Genomic DNA, 12,064 nt, shown 5'->3' with positions numbered 1-12,064 from the left:
GTCTTTTTATAAGCTCAGTTGCTGAATTTGTGTATATATCTTAGCAACTAAAATTTAAAGAAGTAATTTGTATTCGAAACCTTTTCTACTTCTCAGTAATCAGATATGCACTGAAATTATTTATATTTTAAAACATATTTATTATATAGAAAGGCATTCACGCCACAAAACACACCTGTATGAGAAATTGTTTTTAAAAAATGTCTCAATCTTCACCTTGACATTTGTAAGCTATCATAAAAATGTATATAAATGTGTGGAATTTTAAGAACAGGAAGACAACTTGATGAGACTATTAAATTTATATTTAATTCACTGGAAAGTCAGTTTTGTGATGGTGGAAAAGGTAGACTTGAAATGTCTGGATTGTTATAAACATAATCTTCTTTTTTCAAATTTCAGATTTTAGAATGGCGGGGGTACAAAAAAATACTAAAAAAGGTTCAACCACTGGAGAAGATGTAGCCAGATCTTCTCACTCTGCTCAACGAGTAGCCAGCCTTTCCTCTTCTCAAGAGTCTCGTTCTTTTGGAAGTCAAAGTTTGTCTAGGTTTTACCGCCCTAGTGGAGCTCCGAGCGTGCAAAGTTTCAGAGGAAGAAAGGTTATAAGCTTCTGGTTCTTTCCTCAGATTATTAAATTCAGTTTGTATTAATCATTAGTTTAGATTTTAAATTTATTTATTTATTTTATTTTTGTTTAGACTTTTTCCTAAACTATTTCTGGGAGAAAGTGACTCTTTTTTTCCGTGTTTGTAATATTTTAAAATTTTAAGGTAAAAGAGGTAGGAAGCAGGAGATATTAACTGAATAATTTACATTGGAGCAAAGCTGTACTCGGCTTAGTTCCTGCAAATATTTACCCACACTTTATTTTAAATGGATGTTTTAACCTTTCTGTATGCTTTTAATAAATTGAAATTTTGACCATGAACAATGAAACCAGTTAATGTCACATAGAAATCTTAAAATCTAGCCGTACTATTCTTAATGTTTGTTTTTCCTTGACATATCCTAAGATTTGACTTCATGTCTTATAATAATACTTTATAATTTGTTCTTCTGTTAGCCTCTTAAAATTTAGGTATTTTTAAAGATTAGGCCATTTATGTAGTCATAAATACTAGACAGTAGATTTCATCATTAGTTGCAAGTTAAGTAGTTAATAGGTCATTGTTGTGATTACTTTGTGTATTTTTATCTTGAAAGACTTGTTTAATGTTTTAGGCTCAATATGAAGCAGCAAGAGAAAATCGAAGAGCAAAAGTTAATGCTTCATATAAATACATATTTGAAGTTCTCAGTGCTGGGGTAGGCTTAGACTTACCAGCTGTGGAAGAACTCATGCTGGACGTCCCTTCGGTGAGTCTGTTCTGTAAGCTTGTTGATTTAAATTATTAGTTAAAATATGTAGCAAATTACCCCTTTGATACGAAGTGTTATCCATCATTTTGACTGTTTCTGCCATAAAATGTGATTACTAAGGCACACAATTCGTCTAAAAGGATACCTGACTAAATCTTTCAGCTAAGTTTCCTGACAGATTTGTGAATATCCCCTAGGGTTTTGGTTGTGGCTTTTTCATCTTTCTTACCTCAAGGGAAATAAAAATACTGCTGTTATTTTGATCAAAGGGTTTCTTTTCACCTCTACCAGTTCCAACAAGTTTCATCTAGCTCAGACTGACATTATTGTGTTCTAATTATGATCATTTTTGTTTGTTAAGCAAGTTCTCACTGAAATTCCAAAGAGTCTGCAAAAATGTGTGTCTTCATGGGAACATTTTGAAAACTAGGTGTTACTAGTAATAAGAAGGAAGATTAATCCTGCACCATTTAAATCTATAATTATGTTTGAAAGACCCACTAAACCATTTCAATTTCAGTTTTATGTTGGGATGTTTAAAAGATTGGGTTAAGTGGGTTTGTAGAGTATACAGATCCCAAACCTGTGGAACTTCTTAAAGGTTTCATTATTTTTGTGTCTTTAGCATTGTCTTTCATGATGTTTCAAAGTGATTAAACAATCAGGAGCAAACAGTTAAATTGTACTTTTAGTAGATTATCAAAAGTCAGTACTGCTGCTGTGAAAAGATATGACTTGACTTCTCTGATTGCATTGTTGTTATTTGACTGTTGTTGCATCTGATGTTATTTTGGTCTGTTAGAGAGATTTGACTGAGCATTTGAAACTCAGCCAGATAATATCTCCTTTGATCAAGCAAATAAATTCTTAGAGCTTCAGTTGTGCAGTTACAAGCCAAATGTAGTCTTAATCCAAATTTGTTTGGGTTTTGTTTGTTTATTGATATTTTTATGTCACAAAATGTACTTAGCCTCATTTGGTTTTTTTTCTGCTTATGCGACATAGAGGTGTGTTAAGAATTGTCCCTTTTTCCTGTTTTCTAAATGATACATAGTTTTAAATCATTCTGATTCCATGTGAAGCTGCTGTTCTACACCAAGTTTGACTAATCCAGACACTTGAGAAGTTGGGAATTTTTGGGTTCTTGAGGGTTTTTTTTTTTGTATTTGATTTTGGTTTCTTTGCTTATTTTTGTCTGGGTTTGGGTTGTGTTGGTTTTTTTTTTTGGTTGTCACCAGGAACATCTGTAGAGTTTTTGTGGTTGGACATTTTCCTGCTCCCAGTTTTAATTTATTTATAAACAGTTCAAGCTGTTGGGGCTGTGTCAACATTGTCCCTCAAAAAATTGTCATTTAATAAATTCCCATATACATGTCTCTGACACCCATGAGTTGGGTTTTGCCCTTCAAAGTGTTAGCCTGCATATGTATTCACTCAGTGGGTGCGAGTACCACACAGACTTGAAACAGAAGCTCTTTTCAGAACCAGTAGCTGTGGGTACAGCCCACATTTTACCTCCTGTGTAGAATCATACAAGCCCAAAAGTTACTGTTTGTCCTCTTCCTCACAAGCTGGAGTGCTTTTTGTAGTAGTGAATTTTTTCCTGTTTTTTGTCACTGCACTTTCAGCACTTCAACAATTTTTCTTTCATTATTTTGGGGGTGGGTTTTTTTAATGCATTTTTCTCTGTTTTAACCTTGTTATTCACTAGTGCCTGTTAACCAAAGTGAAATGTGCTTCTAGACCAGGCTTGCTTTTTTTAAATTTTGTTTTCATGCGATGTTGTCTTCTCACAAGAGTGGCTTTAAATTCTGTCCCCCTGGGTGTTACTAATTTTCCTATTGCTGTTCTGATTCAGCTTTAATATTTGTTTATTTTGAGCAAAATAACCATGCTCATAAGAAATATGTCACCCCTAGAAGTGTATCTTTTGTCCCTGAACAGGTGATGCATCTCCACACGTACTTGCTTGCTAAACTTCTGACCTTTCTTTTTGATGGGGAGGAAACAGGAGGACTCATTACCGTGGTTAAGCTGTTCAGTTGGACACTTTGAATGCCCAGTCACATATTGTTGAGTTAGTCATCCTTGCAGATAACTACAGAGACTGTGAAAGAAGCTGGATTTTGACCAGATCATTCAGTATCTTCTTGTCTTTTTTTAGTGCTTTTCAGAGCTTTGCTCACTTCTGGTTAAATCACACAGCCTGGTTTTACCAGGACACACAAATTTTCTAGGGCTGTTTGAAAATTCAGACTTTGGAAACCCTAGCTGTTATTTCAGGCAAGTTCTTCAGAATGACAATCCATATACAAACAGTATTTTTTTCAAAGCTTTGCATTCTCACTATCCTCAGCACCTTGTATAACAAGACTAAATCAAAACGGACATCTAGAGACCTGTAGTGGTTTAGGGTGGCCAGTTTATTGACAGGTACAGCCAGCTACTTGTGGGGTGGCATGGTCTCCCTCAGAGGTGATCTCACTGTCCTTCCAGAGGTCAGCAAAACCTTTGTCATCATGAAGAGGTTTCAGAGCCAATGTGGGCTATTCATGTGTTGAGAATAAAATGCTCACATGTCGTGTTATTCTTCTTATATGAATTAATATTCTACAGAATTTAAGGGGTACAGTAGCAATAGCAGGGTATGTCAAGTCATGCAAAAGTGTTGTGTGTGTTTCCAAGTCTCTTATGACCAGGTACTTCAAGGTGATACTTAGAGATCTCTGTGAGTGACAGACTATCCTCCAATGTCTCTGTGTTACTGGACATGACCCATAAATGTTTAATGCACAGTTGCCAGGAGCTGGGCCACCAGTGTGTGCAGGCTCAGTGCTTAAGGCAATATTTGAAGTATCTATTATGTTGAGTTTTATCTTCTCACAATATTTGAGGATAAACATTGCATGCCCAACAAACTAAACAGGAGCACGGTTAAATTAGTTTTGCATGTCTTAAAGGCACATAAAAATATTTTGAATAACAAGTATTCACTTTTCTGTTGAACAGTTCGATGCCTTTGATTCCTTTTTTACCAAGGGAGGGAGAAAATCATTGAAAATTTTCTATCAAGAAGGAGATGCACGTGGAGTAGGTAAATGTTTAGCAATATTTCTACAACCAGATGTAATAGTGGGTTCTGTTGTTCATTTTGCTTGAGGTTTCTCAGAATAAAATCTGCTTTTGCTTTTTCAGAATTTTGCAACCTTTTGCTCTGAGGACTGAAAATTCATATTTTAAATGCTTGCTTCAAGTCAAATTGTTTAGGAAAACATTTTAGCCATTCCTGGAAGAAATGCTATGAGAAGTTTTCCTGAAATACTGAATTGGTTTTGACTTTTTCGTACGGGAGTTTTGCCCCCAGTTCATTAGAAAGCACTTTCATAAAACCTGTCTCTGAATTTGCATTTATTATAAATATTTGAAAATTTTCAGTTTTCACATGCGTGGTAGAGAATTAGAATTTAATGTCTGAAGTCCCTAATGATTCTCTAATCACTGCACATATTGTTCCATTACTTATTTATATTGAGCTATCAAATTCCAAAGGAATATATTCAGTGAGAACCCAAGGCCATCTCATAGTCTTTATTTTCTCACTTAGACCTGACATCCTTTTTGGTAGGATAAATGAAAATAAAGTACATTAGTCACCAGCAAATTGTTCCAGAATGATGGGCCTGAGCAAATTCCCTTTTTCAGTGCATTACAATGGGGCAAAATAGGTTCGTAAGGTACATATTATACATCTGGTGTAGTTTCCTAGTAGTATGATTAATTAGTTACAAATTATGCTGGTGTTTGTTCTCTTACAAAAGAAGAAAATAAATGATTTATAGGTTCAATTTTATTTCCTTATATTGATTTTAAGCATTTTATGATACCCTCACTTTTTTAAAAGAGTCATACCTATGAAATTCCTTTTCAGAGTGTGGTCGAATAATTCCAGGTGTTGTAAAAGGAAGAAGAATTTCACAATTTTATGTGGAGAAGACACCAGACAAAATCACAGGACTATGCTTATATTTTGTTCGCTATAAGAATGACACCTCCATAAATGAAAAAACTATACATGAGGTACTCTCTCATATATTTTAGAAACTGAAAGCTTTAAAAGCAGCTATTTCCTGTTTCATTATTTTTTTCACTGGTGTCATGTAGCTAAAGTTACTGGTAACTGCTTTGCTCTCCATTTTGGGTAAAGAATGAATAGCTGTATTGCTTCAGCAAATACTTTTGAATTCAGTGTCTTACAGGATTATTGTTAAAGAAATCAGCATTTAGGATAATTTCTCATTCTCCTTGATGTTTTTGAAGAGGTTAAAACCGCTAAATATGTTTTAGTTGTGATCAAAATCCCTAAACTACAAGGAACACCGAGAAGACTTTATTCCAAATAAAGGTACAGGAAAGGTACAGGAGTTTACCTGTACCTTTCTGGTTTATGTGTCTTTGATAAATAAAATACAAAATACACATTTGTCCTGTGTAAATTATGTGGCATAAGATTTTCTGCTTTACAAGACAAAATTCTTATATTCATTATTGTTCATAGCTACACGTCTTTGTATTTGGGCAGTGCTTAAGGGACTGTAAATTGGTAACAAGTAGTTTTACATATGTATCTTATAATTGGTATTACTTCAAATTCTTCAGACAGAAAATCCATTATTAGTTTACATGCTTTATATTTCATATTAAAATATTCCATTCCTTTTGAGAGCTAAGAATGTGAAAGAGAAGAAACACTATTAGAAGTAGGATACAAGATCTGTCTTTATCAAGGGCCTTAATATTGGTCATAAATATTACTTTTGCATCAGATTCCTCCCAAATTAATTCCAAATGCTGAAGGGATAAGGAAAGGAAATTTATGTTCTAGGAAGCTTGCTATGTGATGTATGTTAATACTTGCTTATTTGAAGGACATTTAAAAGACTGGAATATTATAAATAGTCAGACCTTGTAAAGTTTTGTTTTGGAGAGTAGGAAAATGCTTAACCTGTTTCAAAGTAATATATGTTCAGTCAGATAATTGCTTCTAGTATAATTTCAGATACGGCCATTCAGAGATTTTTTTGTTACTTGCATTTCATGGATTAGTACCTAATTGTGGGTGAAAACATTTTTCTGCTGTTTAAAAATCTCCGAACTGTGTGTGACAGGGAAATAACTGAAGTAACAAAAGCATAACCTGACAGCTTTTAAAACCTCTACTAAATAATTATTGACTTTCCTTTTTTATTGAAAACACTATCTTACAGGCACACTGGAGGTGTCTTCTGCAATGATTTTCTCTCCTTAAATTAAAGTTTTGTTTGGCATATTGGAGTGGTTTTATAAAAATAAACTGAACTTCTAATACTGTTTCTAGTGTAAGTTACTGCTTTGATAACAATAATTTTTTTACACTGCAGGAAATTTCCTTTGGTATTTTGGATGCTACTAATGGACTCCTACCTGGTGTTAAGGATGTAATAGAAAAGGTTTTTCTCCCTGCTATCCTAGCAACAAGTAATTGGGGTACTTTAGGTCAGTCCAAAGAGGATACAAAAGACAAGCAGAATTTTGTGGAAACAATTAACAGATACATTTCATTTTTAGGAGGTAAGCATTGCATTTAGGAAACAAGCTAGAGGAAATCTACTTAAGGATTTCCGTTTAAAGGCAGTAGTGCATAGATAAGGAACTCTTCACATTCTTCAAGGAAAAATAAAATTATGAATTACTTGCATAGTGGATACATGGGTAGATTCTTTTGTTAAGAAAATAGTGATACATTAGTTTTAAGGAGTATCACTGCATTTAAATCAAAATTTTCTGCTTTATGTGAGTGCAGTAAAGTGCTATTATATTGAAACAACACTGACTGCAGATGTATATTTTCAAATTTAAACTTCTTTGACTGGTGGAAATTTATTTTAAAGTCTTAATTGGTTCTGTATTGTAATTGTGCTTTTCTCAGGTGCTGCAGCAAGCATTGAAGGAACGGTTGAGTTGAAAAAAATAGATGACATTAATTTTTCTGAACTCCAGACCTTTGATAAAATAGCTGCAGCTGCTGACAATTATGACACAGTTCACCAGCTAGAGGAAGTACTTATGATGTGGTATAGACAAATTGAACACGTAAGTTGTTGTTTTAACACATCAATTCAGCATGAATATGGATAAATTTTTATAAATTATATGTGAGACTTGCCTGAAGTTAGCCAAAGGCTTCAGCTGCATCTCCACCCAAATTAAGACAGGTGCTCTCCTTCTATGCCCAAGTGAAGTTACGTAGATAGTCCCTATGCCTCGGAATTTACGGTCTAGCAAGAATAAGAGTTTTGAACAGTTAATACACAAATAGCAAGAAGAGAACAGAGGGTTGCAGGACTAATAACACTGGTGAGGACCACATATGTATATAGAGCATACCTAATTGTACATTACCTGTTAAGTTTCTGCTGCTACTCCTTGTGGGAAATACTGCTCTTAGAAAGATTTTTGGTCAGGCCCAGCAGGGCATTTTTTATCCTGTGTAAGTCTTGCATGGTAAAGTCTCAGTTATCCAAGATATTAGCATCTGAGACTTCCATGAAAAAGAGAGAATCCTTTGTCAAAATACAGAATCTGTGTAGGCAGGGATACTCTTCTTACAAGGCATACTATATTTAGTGTGTTTAGCTCACAAGAATAAAAATGTAAAAGACATGTAAAAAGAGCTGACTGCTTATTTATCAACATGCAGATGGATACATTTATATCTGATATCTAACATTTTTATTAAACTAGTTTTCAAAGTTCTGGACAAGTGAAGTTACATTTGGTGCATTTCAATCCATAGGCTCTGATTAAAGAAAGACATACCTGTATGTAGTGATATTCACCCAGGGTATGACAGCAGCTGAACATATGTTTTGATTGCCTTAATTTCAGTTAAAAATATGACTAAGTGCAATTCAGACTTAGAATGCTTTTCCAAATGGGAGCCATTTTCAGGTGTCTGTAACTGCAAGCTTGTTCCTTTCTAAGTGATTTTCCCCAAGAGCATTTCTTCTCTATAATGACTTGTCTATTCGCTGTAGCAGACATTTGATTCATTTATATTTTTTTTCAAATGGGTTGCAGGTTCTGACTGAGAGCAAGCAGATAAGGAGAGAAGCTAAGGATTCAGGTCCACTGACTGAGCTGGAGAACTGGAAATATACATCCGCTAAATTGAACTTTATTATTGAACAGATCAAAGGACAAGACTGTAAAGCTGTTATTAATGTTCTGAAAGTTGCACACTCTAAAATACTAAAGGTAATTTTTTGTGCTGTTTTTTATTATAAATGTTATGCTTTTGGGTTTTTTTTTCTATTTCATCTAAAAAAGATTTGCCAAGGAGAATTAAAAGAGGAAAATTTAGGTATGGTGCTTGTGTGCTGAATGTATTCTGACAAAGAACTAGTCATTTCAGGGATACAGCCAAAATTGAACATAAAATATATCATATGTATAATAAATACAGTAAATTAACTTTTATTGCCTGCTTTGACCATGCTTCTTAAAAATTCATTTACCAAAGTTTACTTCTGACAAATGAGTGCAAGTTAAAGAAATAGTTCATTGTGTATGAAGGTTTTCACAGTACTCTTTTCCCATTAGTCATGGCAAGAATTAGATAGCAAAATCACAGATGCAGCAAATGAATCAAAGGATAATGTGAAATACCTAGGCACACTTGAAAAAGTTTGTCAGCCACTTTATACCACTGATATTGTAAGTATGCTTTTCATCATTCTTTATGCATAGTTTAGGTATTTACAAAGAAATTCCAGAGCAAAATAAATCTTCCTTTCCTTATATTTACTTAAAAGTATTTTTTTCTAATTTACATTTCTAGTTTTTCTGATTTTTTTCTAAAAGCTTGTCAAGCTAAGTGTAGAAGCATTAATTTATTATATATTTCATAAAATAAAGTATTTTGAGATATGTATTTAGTAAATAAGCATAAATACATATGGTTGCATACTAAGTCAGTCCTGCTGCTGGTATTATCTTTAAAAGCAATTAAAGCAGATACATATTTTGTGTTAAAAAAAATCTCCAAATAGGTCTTGCCCTGAAAATTCCATGTGTGTCAGTGATCACATAACTGTAACCAAAATACCAAAATTTCAGTTATATCGAAAGTAATGAAACCTAATAAGGTCCTGAATGGGTAAGACAATGTTTTAATACAGAATATGGTATTATCTGCTTCTAGTCAGCTAGTCAGAGTTTAGATAACTGGTTGCCCAGGTACCCTATTCAGTTCTAGTTTAAGGTATTAGTCATTTGGTATAATAACTATGAATTATTATAACAGGTGTATTTTCCTAATGGTTGTTGCAGAATAGGATGAAAGGAGTAAACACCCTAGAAAAAAAATGGTCATTGTCCTTTGTTTTCGAGTCCTTCATGTTTTGGTCCTATATGCCTCGTGCCCTCTGTCAGAAAGTGCTGCGTTTCTTTTGAATCTCTGGCAGCTTAGGATCCTACTACCAAATTTTAACTGAGGGGAAGCAAAAGGACTCAGATAATATATGACACAGAGCTCATATTGCATGGAGTAGTGTAAGAGACAAGTATGATAAGCAGAGTCACTAAGCTGTTTATCTTCAGCTCTTCAAGGTATCACTAGAGGGTGCCAGGTACCAGGCCATAATGATGAGCTACTTCATAGGTGTTATGAAGATAAAATTCTTTGTATCATAAATAAAGACACACATTAGTATGTGCAAACCCATTAAAGAGTTCATAATTTTACTAATACAGGATACTTAATTAGAGTTCTTTGTTTAGTCTGGAACAATTTGGATACATATGAATTTCTGTTTAATAATGTTCCTGAGATCAAGTTAAGTTTAGATAGGATTTTCTATGATATTCAGCTTAAGAACAGTGATTTCTAAGCTAAATATATCTTGTTTTAAACAGACCTTCATTCTGTGTAGAGTTGAATTTAGTATCTGGTATGGACAACTGTTTTACATATTAGTGATTAAAGAATGGAGTACATGTGGATTTATGATGATATTTGGTGTGTGCATAAAATAGCATTTGGTGTATGCAGTATCACACAGTGACATTTGTAGGTGAAGTAGGTTAATACATGAAAATTCAGACTGAATATTTAACTTGAGGCTTTGAGTCAGAGAAATTTCTACACAGTCTAGTATTCACGGTTTTATTTTTTGTCAAGGATTGAAAAACAAAACCTATAGACTGAGAGTCTCCTGATTCCATTTCAGGGCTGGTGTTGGTGATGAGCAACATGGACACAGATGGTTGTTTTATGTCATATAGCATTTCTTTCACACTCTTGCTAAATGCAAATGCCTGCTATGTTTATTCACAGTTTGAGTTTGCAACTCAAATTTAATTACAGGAGCTTGGTTCCATTGAGGGGTGACAGCCAAAATTACTTTCTTTATGTTCTGAATTGCAACTTTGACAAGTCCCTGATAATGTTAATGAATTATAATGTTTTACTTCCCCCCACCAATACTTTAGACATGTTTGAGCTACCGAGTACTTGCAATGCTGCAGTATGATTTTAACAACATGGACACTGATTTCACAAAATATGTGAAAGATTTAGATGTTTCATATAATAGTTGAAAGAATTAGGCATTCGTTAATGAAACCAATGTTGTGACAATTATTTCACGAGTTTTATGAAGTATCTGAATGAAACATTTTATGTAGAGATTGTTATCACAATGAAAGTACATTTAGCAGCCTTACCTGAAGGAAAACAACATCACAGACAATTGCTGTTGGAAAAATACTTCCTATTGTACCAAAAAATGCTACCCAGTGTTCAATTTTGTTCATCAAAATAGAACATTACAATTATTCTTGTCTTGTAACATCTTTAATCTGATTTCTTAGCCAACAATCAAACTTTTTAATTGTTCTTGTTAGTTGAGGCTTGAAATATTATTGAGCATGGTTAGTCTTTTTTCATAAGAAAACTTTTGGTAAGACGACATGACATTTTAAAGATTGATTCATGTGACTTAGGGAAAGATATAATTTAGAAGTTGCCAATAGAATAGAAATATAATTGTTAAGAATAGGAAGTAAATTTTTTCTTGAAACTCTGCTTTGAGGTATCAATGACACAGGGAATACCAAACTTGATAAAGGCTGTACAAATGATTCACCGTGTTTCAAAATATTACAATACTTCTGAGAGAATTACATCATTGCTTATAAAGGTAAGTATATGGAGCAAAATAATAATTTTAAAAATGGTATGATTTTTCAGAAGCAAATTTAATTTAGTTTAAATCAGTAGAACATTTGTTTAAAAATGATAGTAAATAGTGGAGTTCTGCATGGGAAAGGAAGACAACTCTGTTGATCACAAGAGGACTAAACTTGGATTACAGACTTCTCTTCTGAAAGGAACTTTGTTTATTCTTGGTTTATTGGTGTTAACTTTTTATATTCTTGATTAATCTTCTGATCTAAATTAATCTGATTAGTTGTTTCCTAAATCACAGAATCCACAAAGGCTCTTTTATTCTCAGCCTTGAAGAACTAATGGCAGATGGCCATCAGTCTGACCAGGCTGTTCCTCCAAAAAGTGGGAAAGACAAAAGGTTCCTGTTTTCCGAAGCAAGTCATACTTGAAAACTCAATTGAATTTCAGATCATAAACTTTACCTCCTTAAAGAGG

The 12,064-nt window shown here is 33.6% G+C and overlaps 1 protein-coding gene across 1 annotated transcript in view; it reads left to right on the top strand.

Moving 5' to 3' along the window:
* The first annotated feature begins 410 nt into the window (after positions 1–410).
* Positions 411–12,064, top strand: part of DNAH8 (dynein axonemal heavy chain 8) — a 120,052-nt gene continuing 108,398 nt past the window's right edge. The window contains 9 exon segments of the mRNA XM_069008487.1: positions 411–602; positions 1,225–1,359; positions 4,372–4,456; positions 5,291–5,439; positions 6,780–6,969; positions 7,328–7,491; positions 8,479–8,655; positions 9,001–9,114; positions 11,493–11,600. Of these exon segments, the coding sequence (XP_068864588.1) occupies positions 411–602; positions 1,225–1,359; positions 4,372–4,456; positions 5,291–5,439; positions 6,780–6,969; positions 7,328–7,491; positions 8,479–8,655; positions 9,001–9,114; positions 11,493–11,600 (1,314 nt within the window).

This window comes from Aphelocoma coerulescens, chromosome 3, assembly GCF_041296385.1.
Source record: "Aphelocoma coerulescens isolate FSJ_1873_10779 chromosome 3, UR_Acoe_1.0, whole genome shotgun sequence".
In the NCBI taxonomy this organism is placed as follows: Eukaryota; Metazoa; Chordata; class Aves; order Passeriformes; family Corvidae; genus Aphelocoma; species Aphelocoma coerulescens.
This window is presented reverse-complemented; position numbering and strand designations above follow the sequence as displayed.